This window comes from Mustela nivalis (genome assembly GCF_964662115.1).
Source record: "Mustela nivalis genome assembly, chromosome: 3".
Classification (NCBI taxonomy): Eukaryota; Metazoa; Chordata; class Mammalia; order Carnivora; family Mustelidae; genus Mustela; species Mustela nivalis.
In genome coordinates, this window is record NC_139022.1 from 165272243 (window position 1) to 165288139 (window position 15897).

General features: G+C 36.5%; 1 protein-coding gene across 7 annotated transcripts in view; it reads left to right on the forward strand.

Moving 5' to 3' along the window:
- CDH18 (cadherin 18) overlaps positions 1 to 15897 on the forward strand; it is a 974546-nt gene that overhangs the window by 905798 nt on the left and 52851 nt on the right. For all 7 annotated transcript variants that reach the window (XM_082724411.1, XM_082724412.1, XM_082724407.1 and 4 more), the window contains one exon: positions 6764 to 6900. In XM_082724411.1, coding sequence (XP_082580537.1) covers positions 6764 to 6900 — 137 coding nt within the window. The remainder of the gene's footprint in view (positions 1 to 6763; positions 6901 to 15897) is intronic.

Here is a 15897-nt window from a genome sequence, read left to right on the forward strand (position 1 = left end):
AAGATTACCAGTTCCTCACAGAGAGCATCTTATTGATCATCGATCATATAATTTCCCAAATTGCATTTAATATAGGTTGTCACTTAGTTGATTATTTCATGCAGAACGCGATGAACATAGAGTGCTGGTAAGGATCTAATGGTGTGTCATACTCATCATATTAGAGTAGCCTTGTATCTGCCTCAACATTTCCTCTGTGATAATAACTGTTTGGTCCACATATGCCTATAGATTGGTCCCAGAAATCAACTAGGTATATGATCGAATATCACTGTATTACATCTTAAAATTATATCCAGAATAATGAGTTCAGTGAAAAACCGTGGGAAGTATAAATTAATCTGTCCTTTTTTCCGTGTTTAGGTATCTCTCAATGACAGAGGAAAGTAAGCTAAGAACTTACTCTTAAAAAAAAAAAAAGGAGTTTGTTTCCTAAACTAACAAATTTCAAATACAATATTAGGAATATGTATGAAGGATATTAGTAACCCATAAAAAACTGCCTCTATCTGGAACCATACTGCTTTAAGTGAAATATGATGACTTATTGGCTTGATTATTTCTACCAAAATGGATATAAAAGAAGTAAAAGCTACTATGGAATGCGTTAATTAATTTCATAATAGATATCAACAGGTTCTTTATATTTGTTGAATGATTGATTAGTTTATTAATTCACTTCTAAGGCAAAGTCATACACCTATGACATAATGGTGAAAGCAAAAGAGCTTTATTCTCATATAGTTTCCAAATAAAAATGACTTGTATGCACCCAATAAAGAATTACAGATAATTTCATTTTTCTGATAGATTTTTTTAGAAACAAACAGTAGTTCATGCTATTTATATGGAGACTCTTGTTCACTCAATAATAATCCTTATTCAGATCCTATTGTGCTTACAACATTTTTCCAGGAAAACAAAACAGAAAAGAACTAGCAAACAAAAAAACAGCACTTACTATTTGTGAACTTTCCTATCAAAATACACTCAAGGTTTCCAAGAGAAATAAACCTTTCTAAAAGACAATAAAGCAAATGATATTTATCCATGAAGGCTCATCATTTGATAATTCACCATAAAATGCTTTCAAATATTACCTCACTTAATCCTCACAGTAAAATGAAGATGTGGGTCATATCTGCATTTTGCTTACAAAGGAGGTTCAAAGAGGTGATACATTAAGTCATGGAGCTTAGAAGTGGTTTAAAGATTTATAAGCATCACATTTACTTGGTTTACAAACCTGTGTTAATTTCTTTATTGCTTAATAGCATTTTCACACATATGCCGGATCTGTTGTAGAGACAAATTTCCATAGAGTTCATCTTTGCATTCTGAATCAATCAAGACCAGGAGGTACATCTCGTAGACAGAGAAAAAGAATACAAATGTTTTTCAGTGTCCTTAAGAGGTTGTTGTCTCTATAGTTTCAGAAAATCAGGAATTTTGTTCTTGATAAAGGCCCCAACACATTCTTCTTTCTTTTCTATGTATGTTCAAGAGCCTATCTGTATATTAGCCTTTGAAAATGCACCTCGAGCCACTGCCGCCACAAAGAGAATAGTGACAATTTCTCACTGGCTTAGGAGATGATATGATCAAACTGACCTTCATTCCTCACCTAAGTATATTTTATTTTAAAGTAAGCTCTTTGGGCGCCTCGGTGGCTCAGTGGGTTAAGCCTCTGCCTTCGGCTCAGGTCATGATCTCGGTGTCCTGGGATGGAGTCCCGCATGGGGGGGAGGGCATCTCTGCTCAGCAGGGAGCCTGCTTCCCCCCTCTCTCTCCCTGCCTCTCTGCCTGCTTGTGATCTCTGTTCAATAAATAAATAAATTCTAAAAATAAATAAATAAAGCAAGCTCTTCTTATTCAAGGGTAACAGTATGTGTAGGGGCAGTCATGTTGACTAGAGCGTTAACGTATGGCTGAAGGAAAGAAATTCTTTCTGTATTTTATGTACAAGCTACAACAGGAAGCTTCTTTCTCTTTTGCTCTTGCTAGTCTAGTAGCCAATAGAACGTGGTCTGAAAATCACCACCCACTTCTGCAGCCAGATCTAAGATATCTCACTGTTTCTCTCTCATAAAATTATTAAACTATGTACTTTTTAGATGATCGATAATGCACCTCTCTTTAATGCTGGCATTTCCAGACTGATCAAAACCACTTCTGAAGCCTTGTTTTGTTTAGTTTGGCCCTTGCCTCTGATTTTTGTTTTGTTTTGTTTTTAAGGTTTTATTTATTTATTTGTTTATTTATTCATTTATTTGAGAGATTGAGAGGACAGGTGGGATGAGGGGCAGAGGGAGAAGCATTAAGGACTCTGATAGTACGAGAAGGATTTTTTGTGATAGGAACTCAAGCCAAGATCAGTTTCAGGGTACCAGGACTTAATGCTTTGGGAAAGCCCAGTGACCTTGCTCTTTCCCACTTCTCTGCAGTGTCTGGATCTCCTGTCTTTTCTCTGAATCGGATTTGCTTCATACCTCTACCTCTTCCTGTTTAAATTCCTTCTTTGTGTTCAGCTTTCTTCAATTAACATATAGTTATTATTAGAACAGTCTATGCAAAATGGTCTGTTTCTTGTTTTGATCACACAGTTGCAAGGGTTGTTATATTTTAGCTCTTTAAGGTGTTCTTTTCACTGAATGGCATTTCCTTGGATGCTCTACAGTTTGGACCTGCATGGTGTTATTAATATCTTCTGTCATGTGCATGTGTATCCACAGGTTGTTATAATATCTCACACCTTAGCACCATGTTCTACATACTCTGTTAACACATTGCACCCAGGAGAGATATGGCATTGTGTTTCCTGGACTCTTGGGCTTCATACATTCACATTCAATATACTCTTGAATCCACTGTTAAAAACAAAAACAAAACAGTTTATATTTTATTGAAACTATTCTTTTCATGTTAGCTAATGCTGTCTATCTTCCCAAATCCAATCAACCCTTACTAACCTCACTCAACCTCTTAATAGGATTTACTATAATTGTTCACGTGAAACAGTCTCCTTTCTTGGCTTCTGTGCCACCCATTCCCACTTTGCCTCCCGCCTTGCATCTTCCTCCCCTTTTGCTACCACCTGGTGTTATACCGATGCTGACATGCTTTAGGCTCAAAGGGTGGAGTGCTGCAGTACCCAGTATTTCACCTTTCTCCTACAGTTGTCTCCCAGAGGAAACCATTCTATCCACACAACCTTAAATTTAGGCTGATGCATCTTAAATACATATTTGCTGTTCTTGAGCTTGAACTCTGCACCCATATTCAGTTCTTTGCTTTTTATTCCACGTTTATCTAATTGGCGTCTAAGGCACAGTGTGTCAAAATCATTGATTTCTTCCCCCCCCTTTTTTTTTTCTCCCAAAGGGAGAAAATTTGTTTGTTTATTTCTTCTACCTCTATCCATCTCAGTAAACAGGCTTATCAATTACATGATAGATCAAGGACACATACACACACAAACACACAAAGCACACCAAAATGGAGTCCTTTGTAACCCCCCCTTTACTAATGCCACTCCAATAAAAAGTTCTATAGGTTGTATCCAACAGCATTATTTTTTATGGTTCTGTCCATTTTCTTCCTTTTCCCACCTTTATTCAAGATGACATCATTTCTTTTCTGAATCGCTTTTAACTTTTTGCAATCTAAGAGTCAAAGTAGCCATGGTAGAGATGCCGGGGTGGTTCACTTGGTTAAGGGTTCAGCTCTTGGTTTTGCCTCAGGTTATGATCGCAGGTCATGATATTGAGCCCCACATCAGCCTCCATGCTCAGCACGGCATCTGCTTGAGACTCTCCCCCTCTCCCTCTGCCCCTTTCCCAGCTCATGCTCTCTCTCTCACACATAAATAAAATCTCCAAAGTAGCCACTGTGATTTTTCCAGAATATAATTAAGTATGTTATTTCCTTTGTTTTAAAATTCCCCCACTCATTTTATTTTTTTTTTTTTTAAGATAAGAACTCTTTAGCACATGCTGCATGGATTGCTTGTCCTACCCCTGGCCGCATACCACATCCTTTTAGCCCTAGTCACATTGAAACGTACATTGGTTTCTAGACCAAATCAAGCTCTTTCTTTAATTTGGATATTTTCACTTTGGTTTCCTGGATTTCAAATATTCTTCCCCTAGTACTTTGTGCCTACTCAGTTCATTTTTGTTCTGCAGGTCTAGATAAAATGTTACTTACACTGAGGTTAAGGAAGAAGGGAGAAATAATAGAGATTTAAGGAAAGGAGGACACACTTCCTTCAATAGTTCTAGAAATAGTTTGGAACATTTCTAGAGAATATGATGAGTTGTTTGCTATATTTTTAATTCATATTTATGTTAATAAACTGTTGGATAATGCTGGATAATGTAAAACTCTAAAACTTAGGGGTAGTGAAATAAGCAATTAAATGAATAAAGAAAAGTAATGAGTAATTTATAAGCATAGTGTATGTGTCTGAGTTGAAGATCAGCTAAAGTAGGCTGACTTTTGTTTGCCAGCTCTGCTTAACTCTAGTGCATTCAGTCATGCACCTGATCATTTCCTAGCTAGCTCTCCTCTAGGATAGGATTCCTAAACTGGGACAACTTTGTCCTTGTGTCTCTAATCTTCCTTCTGGCTCCAGCATGTTCTTTTTGTGTCAGTGGCAGGGCATAAGAAAGAATAGGCAAAGTCCTATGAAACCTTGGCCCAAATATGGAACAGGACACCATCATTTCCGATGATGATAATCACTTTCAATTACTTTACATCTCATTCTGAATTTTAAAAGTTTTTTTTTGTTTGTTTATTTGTTTTTGTTTTGTTTTGTTGTTGTTTTAAAATTCCAGTTAGTTAACTTAAAGAGTGATATTAGTTTCAGGTGTACAATTTAGTGGTTTGACACCTACACACACTCAGGACTCATCTCTTTGCGAAAGTAGGCTGGAGGCAAAATCTGGCAAGAGAAATCCCTGCAATTGGAGAGGGAAGATGATTTGTGGCCAGTAATGCAACCTACCTCTCATTTAGTTTTCTCATTTTCTCACTCAACAAGGGGGCTAGGTGATGCACATACAATGGTAATTAATTGAAATGTTTTGGTCTTTATTTTATATTTATCTTCAAATCTCAGCTATAATGAAATTCCAGGATAAACTAATCTCTGACATCTTCTATTTTCCTAAAAATTTTGCACATAGAACAGTGAGAATTTTCATTTTTTCTTCCAAAGTACTAAAGACTTCCCAGAGTCCTACAAATATTTAGTTATTAATCCCAATGTTCCTATCATCTACTGTTCTATTTTTTTTATATAATTTTTTATTTTTTATAAACATATATTTTTATCCCCAGGGGTACAGGTCTGTGAATCACCAGGTTTACACACTTCACAGCACTCACCAAAGCACATACCCTCCCCAATGTCCATAATCCCACCCCCTTCTCCCAAACCCCCTCCCCCCAGCAACCCTCAGTTTGTTTTGTGAGATTAAGAGTCACTTATGGTTTGTCTCCCTCCCAATCCCATCTTGTTTCATTGATTCTTCTCCTACCCACTTAAGCCCCCATGTTGCATCACCACTTCCTCATATCAGGGAGATCATATGATAGTTGTCTTTCTCCGCTTGACTTATTTCGCTAAGCATGATACGCTCTAGTTCCATCCATGTTGTCACAAATGGCAAGATTTCATTTTTTTGATGGCTGCATAGTATTCCATTGTGTATATATACCACATCTTCTTGATCCATTCATCTGTTGATGGACATCTAGGTTCTTTCCATAGTTTGGCTATTGTGGACATTGCTGCTATAAACATTTGGGTACACGTGCCCCTTTGGATCACTACGTTTGTATCTTTAAGGTAAATACCCAATAGTGCAATTGCTGGGTCATAGGGCAGTTCTATTTTCAAGATTTTGAGGAACCTCCATGCTGTTTTCCAGAGAGGTTGCACGAGCTTGCATTCCCACCAACAGTGTAGGAGGGTTCCCCTTTCTCCGCATCCTCGCCAGCATCTGTCATTTCCTGACTTGTTGATTTTAGCCACTCTGACTGGTGTGAGGTGATATCGCATTGTGGTTTTGATTTGTATTTCCCTGATGCCGAGTGATATGGAGCACTTTTTCATGTGTCTGTTGGCCATCTGGATGTCTTCTTTGCAGAAATGTCTGTTCATGTCCTCTGCCCATTTCTTGATTGGATTATTTGTTCTTTGGGTGTTGAGTTTGCTAAGTTCTTTATAGATTCTGGACACTAGTCCTTTATCTGATATGTCGTTTGCAAATATCTTCTCCCATTCTGTCAGTTGTCTTTTGATTTTGTTAACTGTTTCCTTTGCTGTGCAAAAGCTTTTGATCTTGATGAAATCCCAATAGTTCATTTTTGCCCTTGCTTCCCTTGCCTTTGGCGTTGTTCCTAGGAAGATGTTGCTGCGGCTGAGGTCGAATAGGTTGCTGCCTGTGGTCTCCTCAAGGATTTTGATGGATTCCTTTCGCACATTGAGGTCCTTCATGGAATTCAAAAAGGCATTTTTTTAATTTGAATTAGTAATTTAATTAGACATTAATTAGGAGTTAACAGATAAAAATAATTTATGTCAGTTCTATGCAAATATAAAGTTGCCAAGCAAATCTTATGAGGCAAACACAGAAACTAAAAATATACATTTAAATATTTGAATATGTCTGATTTAATATTGCTCTTGTCTTAGTTTCACTTTCTTCATTATATAATCAAGTGAAAAGAAGAGTTGTCTGTTTTTTTTCCCAAGGTACTTCATTGACTACAGTGCTGAAGATGACAGATGTTTCAACATTGATGCCAATACTGGAACTATTAGGACTACAAAGGTCCTTGATAGAGAAGAAAATCCATGGTACAACATCACAGTGGCTGCCTCAGAAAATGGTAAACTACTTTATGTCTCATAAAAAAAACTTGTCACTTGTACATAAAGATTTATGCCAAGTTTTTTCTCGGGAGCGGGACTCTTACCCTTTTTATTTGTGGCGCTGGCATCCAGCATCTCACAGAGTGTGCAGAACATATTAGATGCAGTTACTCATTGTCAGATACAATGAATAAATCTCATTTTTTTTTTTTTTACTTTAATCCCAGGACACTGGTGGAAAGTTGACATCACAGAACACTTCAACCCCATCCCTGAGTCTAAAGTATCTGGTTTGCCTCATAATTGTGAGGCTTGCTCTGTGTTTTCTTTCCATTGCTTGCCTACCATGAAAAAAAAAAAATTCTGTGAGATTAATATGAAAACTTTTGTAGACATGTTTTTATTTCTCCTGAGTATATACCCTGAAGTGAGATAGCTCAGTTACATAGAAACTCTGTATTTAATTATTTGATGAACTGCCAGACTGTTTTCCAAAGTAGCTACATTTTACATTTGTAAAAGCAGTGGAGGGTTCCAGGTTCTCTGTATGATTGTGAGTATTTGTTATATATCTTTTGATTATAATCATTCTAGTGGGTGTGGGGTGTAGCTCCTTATAGTTTATGTACTTTCATAATGTCCTCTGTTACCAATCAATAATTAGACTACTCTAGCCTTTTATAACCTGCCTATTTTTGTGTTTTTACATCTGCAAAATTAGCTCAAGTGGCTTCCATTTAGATATTTTTTTCTACATAATATTCTCTTTGAAAATAAGCATACACTAATTACTTTTAAATGACTATTATAAAGAATACATGAGTGGGTTCATTTATGATCATTCTGGTTAATTTTCATTTTCAAAATAATCAGACTACGAATAGAATTGCATGCTTTTTGTCACCTAATGACAATTAAATGACTGTCAAATGATAAGTGCTGATTCAATATTAGTTAAAAAAAATAAAGGGATTAATAGGTTAATATATCCAAGAAATGAGAAAAGCATTGAAAAGATTCAGAAAAGATTATGCACTATTGGGGAACAGGCTCTGTGTATAGAAGACTGAAGGGAAGAATCCCTGGAGAAAATGATATTTGTGAGAAAAAAAAAAAAAAACAAAAAAACAGAAACTTACTTTAAAAGAAGCTCAAATGTAATTCCAGAGGTATTTCAACCAGAAACCATACTTGAGATTGCTTCTAAGTCTCATCTTAGTCCAAATAATATTTGCATCGAATAGAAACTAATTTGTGACTATACATTAGTTCATATATACAATGAAAATTATATTATTTGCAATGATCACCAAAGGGAATGCTCCTTTTTACTTAAATCACATCTTAAATATATACTTAATAAGTTATTTTTATTTTTTTGTTAGTACTGCATATGGGGAATGGTTAATGCCTATCTATTAAGTAAAGCAGTATAGTAGATCGTATTGTACTGGATTATATACAGGATAATTAAAAATAATAAAAAAAGCCTTAGGGACACCTCAATTAAACATTAGTAGAAATAATTTAACCCTGAATATAAATAGGTATGTAGAAAGAATGAGCACTAGATAAGGTTTTATAGTCATGCTGGAGACTTGCTTAAGAAGTTCACATTCATACACTGATTGCTTGACTTAAGTGTCTTATTGAACATCACTGGGGGCCCTTCTAGGTACAGTTGCTTGTAAACATTAATCTCAAATTCAGCCACACTAGCAAAGTATTTACTAATACATCCTGTTTTGGAAATGTACTTGATGTTTTTTATAAATTATTTTTTAAGACCTTTTTTTTTTTTTTTTTTTGTAGAGCAATTTTAGGTCTACAGTAAAATTAAGAAGTAGGCACAAAGAGTTTCCAAAGAGCCCCCACACCTACACGTGCATTACACCCTCCATTATCAACACCCTCCACCCAAGTGATGTACTTGTCACACCTTTGACACATCATCATCACCCAATGTTTGTAGGTTACAACCACCCAATGGTTGTAGGTTAGTTTTGTGGTGCTCTGTGTTTAGATGAAAGTGTGGTTGTATGTATTCAATATTATAGCATCATGCATACTATTTTCCCTGCACTAAAAACCCCATGTGTACTACTCATCCATCTCTACTTACCCTGACCTCTGGTAACCACATTTTTTTACTCGAACAATAGTTTTTCCTTTTCGGGAATGTCATTTAGTTTTAATTACATAGTGTATACCCTTTAAGATTGGCCTCTTCCATTAGTAGTAAGCACATTTAAAGATTTTCCATGTCTTTTTATAGCATACATACTGAAGGACATCTTGGTTGTTTCCAAGTTTTGGCAATTATGAATAAACTACTGCAGCAAAAACATTCATGTGTAGGCTTCTAGATGGACGGAAGTTTTCAATTCTTTCGGGTAATACCAAGCACTGCAATTAGTGAATCAGACGGTAAGGGTATATTTAGCTTTGTAAGAAACTGACAAAGTGTTTTCCAGGGCGGTTATAGCATTTTGCATTCTCCCCAGCAATGAGTGAGAGTTCCTGTTTCTCCACATCTTCCCCAGCCTTTGCTGTTAAGCGTTCCCCAGATTTGGGTGACCCTGCGGTATAGAGTGCTATCTCATCGCTTTAGTTTGCTTTCCTCTGATGACATATATATGGAACATCTTTTCATAGACTTATTTGCCATCTGTATGTCTTCTTTGATGAGGTGTTTGTTAAGGTCCTTGGCCCCCTCTTTATTTTGGTTTTGTTTTCTCATCAGTAAACTTTAAGAGTTCTTTATACGTTTTAGAAAATAGTCCTTCAGATTTGTATTTTACAAGTATTTTCTCCCAAACTTTCTTGTTTCTTCATTCATTTGACGTTACCTTTTGCAGAATTAAAATCTTAAAATCAGGTTTTTAAAACTCTTCTTAATGTAAGTTTCTGAGGAAGTTGGTGTTCCATGGAATGACATTTAGAAGTTATTATTTCAAAGAACTTTTGGGAGGCTTACCTAGAGTGTTGTGCAAGGAAGAGAAAGGTGCCCCCTTCTGGGCAGATTAAGCAATGGAGCAGGGTTTAAGAGAAAATAGAAAACAAATGAGTTCTGTATACAGAAAAACAAACAAACAACAACAACAACAACAAAAAACCCTTCCTCCAAGTAAACGGGCCACATGCTAAGGGACCAATGTGAGAATATGGGGTATCATAAAAAAGTGTGTGGGCCTCTGAACATGTAGGTGGGGCCCAAATACAGTGCAGCTCTTATTTACATGGTGTTTTAAGATTTTGATTTATTTATTTGACAGAGAGAGAGAGATTACAAGTAGGCAGAGAAGCAGGCAGGGGGGGGGGGGAAGCAGGATCCCTGCTGAGCAGAGAACCCAATGAGGGGCTCGATCCCAGGACCCTGAGATCATGACCTGAGCCAAAGGTAGAGGCTTTTCCCACGGAGCCACCCAGGCACCCCTACATGGTGTTTGATTCTGCTTTCTTTTATCCTTTGGTTCTAAGTCCAAGTGACTTTTCAGCTGCCCAAACATATGGTAAAGGCAGAAAACATGTGTCTGGTTTTTGACATCTTTCCTCCTTCCCAGCTACCGCTAAACATAGCTGATTGCTATCTTGTTTTTGTACTGTGTGCTTTTACAGAAATATCATCCTAATAAAAATCTCTGAAATACAGAGAACAGGTATTATTTTAATTTTATAGATAAGGAAATTGAAACTCATACAAAATATGAATCTAAATATTTTGGCTCCTAGATCTATGCTCTTCCTAATATGACTCTTAAGGGAAGCTGATATTCATTGAAACCAGGTTTGGGTCACATATTTTAACTAATTGAGGTTTATTTTATTATTAATTCATTCTGTGGCAGAAGATTATTTCTACAATCTTAATGAAGACACTAAGAATCAGATGAATTCAATAAACTGCCTTTGATTAGAGAAGTAAAAAGTGTATTCTTATCCCATATCACAGTTCTTGATGAAGAAAGTTTTTAAAATAAATACCTGAAATGTTTCTGTTACAGATAGCATGACTTCCCTCCATGTAATCCGTAATTTAGCTCTTTAGAAATTTCTGTTACATTTCTGGTTTTGAGTAACAAATAACCACATGATTTCTGTAGGTCAGAGGTTCAGGTAGGTTCAATTGGATTCCTTGCTTAAGGTCTGGTAAGACTGAAGTCCCGTGTCAGCTGGTCTGGGCTCTTACCTTGAGGCTCTGGGGAAGAAAGTGTTTTAATGTGCATTCTTCTTGTTGCCTGAGTCTACTTCCTTTAGATGTAGTCTACTTCCTTCAGATGTATAATTTTATCCACTGAGCGAAATAAGTCAATCAGAGAAAGGCAATTATTGCATACTCTCCCGGATATGAGGAATTTGAGAGGCAGGATGAAGGATTTTGGCAGGCCTGGTAGGAAAGGAAAAAATGAAACAAGATGGGATCAGGAGGGAGACAAACCATAAGAGACTCTTAATCTCAGAAAACAAACTGAGGGTTGCTGGGGGGCAGGGGGATTGTGGAGAGGGTGGTTGGGTTATGGACATTGGGGAGGGTATGTGCTGAGGTGAGTGCTATGAAATGTGTAAGCCTGACGAGTCACAGACCTGTACCCCTGGGGTGAATAATACATTATATGTTAGTAATGTTAGTAAAAATAATTAATTTTTTTTTTTAAGTTTAGTTTTGAAGTCACCATTTTCATCCCTTGTCAGCTGGGGCAGCTTTCTCCTCATGTGGTTTTTACCTCCTTCAAACAAACAATAGTGTGTCAAGTCCTTTTGCTGTTTTGAATCTCTTTGACTTTCTCTTCTGCTACCAGCTGGAAGTCTTGCTTTCAAATGTATCTACCTGGGTTGCCTGGGTGGCTCAGTTGGTTAAGCATTCACCTCTTGATTTCACTCAGATCATGACCTTAGAGACTGAGCCCCATATCCATTGAGCCTGCTTAGGATTCTCTCTCTCCCTATCCCTCTGCCCCTCCCCACCCTGCACCTGCACATGCATGCTCTTTCTCTAAAATCTTAAAAAAGGAAAAAGAAAAAGAAAGGTATCCACCTGATTAGGTCAGGCCCACCCACCGTCTCTGTATTTTAAAGTGAATGGAATTGGGACTTTAACTACATTAACAAAATCTTTTCACAGTAGTATCTAGGTTCATGTTTGGTTGAATAACCAAGGGACAGGAATATTGTGCTGTCTTTAGAATTCTGCCTACTATGACCCTAAAATATCTTAAAAAAAAAAAAAAAGAAAGAAAGAAAGAAAGAGAGAGAAAAAAATGAAAGCTTATTCTTTTTACTAGATGACAAATATTCTTTCAGGGTTTTATATGACTCACTACTCACTTTTCCTTTTATATGACTCACTAGTACAATTTCCAGAATAAATAGCTACCATCTCCCTCCATTTCCTTATTTATGCCTAAGGTCAAGATAATGTATAATTTTATCCACATTGCTTTTCAGAAGTTGACTTTATGGTCATAATTTACTAATCACTAAATCCAAAGAGTATTTTTCATTTCTGATCTCCCTGATGTCTTTGTGCTATTTGACTGTATTAATCACTTGTTATTTTCTACTTTCTTAGCCACCCTTCTAGTACTTTGGTATGGTACAATTTATCATTTCTACCCTAAACTACACATTGATAAATTCACTCAAAATGTATTAATAATTGATACTTGCTAGGACGTGCCGTATGTTAGGCACTAGGGATATTGAGGACCCTGTTTCACTTTTGAGGAATGCAAGAGGCTCATGCCGAAGACGAGGTAAATGGATGATTGCACTATGGATAATTATTGTGGCAACGTTTTTAGGGGCTAGGGAAACATAAAGTCATGGTAGTTTAGCCTCTCTAAGAGGATCAGTGAAGGTTTCATGGACAGGATAATGCATGGATTCAGTCTTGAGATGAAGGGTGAGGAAAGGTTAGCCTGCATTCTGTTTCCAACTATACCTACATTAGTCAGGGTTCTACAGAGAAACAGAACCAATAGGATTAAAATCTAGAAGGATTTAGAACCAATAAGGAGACTTTTTTCTTTTTTTAAGAAATTGGTTCATAAGGTTATGGAGGCTGGGAAGTCAAAACTTTGCAGAACCAATATCCCAGTCAAGTTCAAAAGCCAAAACCAGAAAGAGCCACTATCTTAACTCAAAGGCAATCAGGCAAAATAATTTTCTCTTATTCAAGGGAGGGCCAGTCTTTTTTCCTATCAGGTCTTCAACTGATTGAATAAGGCCCACTCACATGGTAAAGAACAATCTGCTTCAATCTATAATTTTTTTAAATGATTTATTTATTATTTTAAGTGATCTCTGCACCAAACGTGGGGCTCAAACTCATGACCCCAAGATTGAGAGTCACATGCTTTACCAACTGAGCCAGCCAGATGCCCATTTAGTTCACCAGTTTAAATGTTAATTTAATTCAAAAACACCCTCACAGAAACAAACAGAAAAGTGCCTGACCAGATATCTGGGCACACCATGATTTAGAAAAACTTGTTGTAGTATAGTATGTCACAGCACCATTTAGTACTAATACCAAAGACAGAGGTATACACATATGTTCTGAATTTTTCTTTATAAAATTTGGCCTTCTCTGTTTTCAGCTTAATTCTCAGAAAAATGTATATCATACTTTTAGTCACAGATACTCAAACAGGCCATGTTCTTTGAATAATTGTATAATCCTTTCATCTCTCAATGTCCTCTGCTCATTCTGTTCTGCTTTACAAACCTCTGTTTACTTTTAAGAACTATTTTACATGTCAGAACATCTGTGAAATGCTCAAAGTCTCAGGAAAATTTTACAACTCCTCCCTCTTTATTCTAACTTTATGCATGCCTTAAATTGAGCATTTATCACTTACTAGGTTTAAATATGGCACATCACATTTTATTGTAATGTTTGTCCTGTGATTGTGAACATCTCAGATCTAAAAATCAGGTCTAGTGTATCTTTATCCTAGTATTCACAAATACTAAGAACATTTCCTGACACATCAAACTGTTAGATACATGAATACTTTTTGTTCTTCATTTCTGCACCTACCTTAACTGCCCCAAAACTTTGTAACTTACTACACAGTTCAATGATCATTAAATTATATATATTTCCCATTTTGCCCAAAATATCTTATTTCTCCTTGTTCTGTGCACCATATGTAAGAGTTTATCCTGATCAAAATCAGACACTCAGTGTTCACTGCTTGCCTGATAGATGTATTTCCAAAGGAGCCAAAGTCAGGGAGCTGCTACTGTATTGATACTTCTAATGAACCCCAAAGTTTTTGGCTCTTACCAGAGTTCACGAATTAAACAACACTGCTTGTTTTTTGCACTGTTACAATGTTTGCCTCAGCTCTCCTTTTCACTTCTCTAAACTAATTATATGCTTATCTCAGTCCAGAAACCAATGTTTAGTGCTGTTTAGTTGTTGAATCCTTCTTGTTTTTTCTCCTCAATTCTTATGCAACATTGCAAACATATTCAAAGATTAGTATCCATAAATTTCAAATGTAATCTAGTTGTAACTTTAGATGATGGAAATTAAATACTTTTATGGAGTATTTATTTGTAGTGTATATGTCTGTGTTTTAGTTACCTTTTGCCATGTAACAGATAAATATAAAATATCTAAAAAATAATTCAATCTGTTCTAAGATTTAAAAGAAACTTACTTGTCCACATACCTGTAAAGTTCTCAGGCAAATTAGGTTTCAGGGTTATCTTGATTATGTCCCTATCTCTATTTCTCTGTGAGTTTTTGTTTTCTGCTTTCCTTGTTGTTTCATCTTTTGCTGTAGTGTTGCTATATTATAGTAACAAACAACAAGGACTCTGCTTACTTGCCACATGGTAACAGAATGAATGGCACCCGAAATTGGGTTACATTCACCCTCATGTACAATCCAGGGTGAAGTTGTCACTTCAGACATTCTACAAATACTGCTCCAGGGGCATCTGGGTGGCTCAGTGGGTTAAACGTTTGCCTTCAGTTCACTTCATGATCCCTGGGTTGATGGAGTCCCACGTCCAGCCAGGAGTCTACTTCTCCCTCTCCTACTGCCCCTCCCCCCCTACTTGTGCTCTCTCTCTTGCTTGCTCTCTCTCTCTCAGATAAACAATATATATATATATATATATATATATATACACACACACACACACACACACACATACATAGATACATATATCTCCAATTAGGCCTGAACTAATCTCCATTCACTGTTTTTAAAATTTTTATTTGATACATAATATGAGACCGTAGTAGGTAAATGATGGCAAAATGTATAGGGTTATTCATTTTGGCTCAGGACCATCAAGGCTTATTTCTTATCTTTACCTGCAGGCCAATTCCATTCAAAGCTATTCAAACCTCTTTTGAGTTCTACCCATGGGGAGAATTTGATATATACTACGTTCTAATTTTTGATGCTTTTTATATAATATGCCGATACGTTAAGGGTTTGTAAAAACTGCACTATCCCAATTTCAGTATCAAATTCTGGAAGAATCAGAACAAATTATTTCATTCATAAGGAACTTGAATAACTGAAACAATTATATGCAGCACTGCTAAATATTTCTTTTATAGTTTTCCTGGCTTCTCAAATTTCCAATATCTTTTCCAATTTCCTTACATATGTCAGGTCATCTTGCTTCTCTAATGCTTATCAAAAAGAACAATCAGAAAGGGGTTTCCATAGTTTCCTGTCATCAGATCTAGCAGCCTCACTAATACTGTGGGCATTAGTTTCCATAAATCTCTGGCTTCCTTCTGTGAATGCGGTCTCCCTACCATGTTTATGCTCACCACTCCATGCAGATCCTAAAGCCTCACCTTTCTTGTTCACTCAGTCACGGAACTGTCCATTCCTCTCCTATCTCTTCATTTCCCCCCTTCATAATTCCTATGCCCTCAAAAATAGGCTTTAATTCTAACTGAAAATAAAATGTACTCAAGCAAACAAAAACGGAGACTCTTCCAGTTACAAGTTCATTATCCCGTTCCCTTTCCTCTA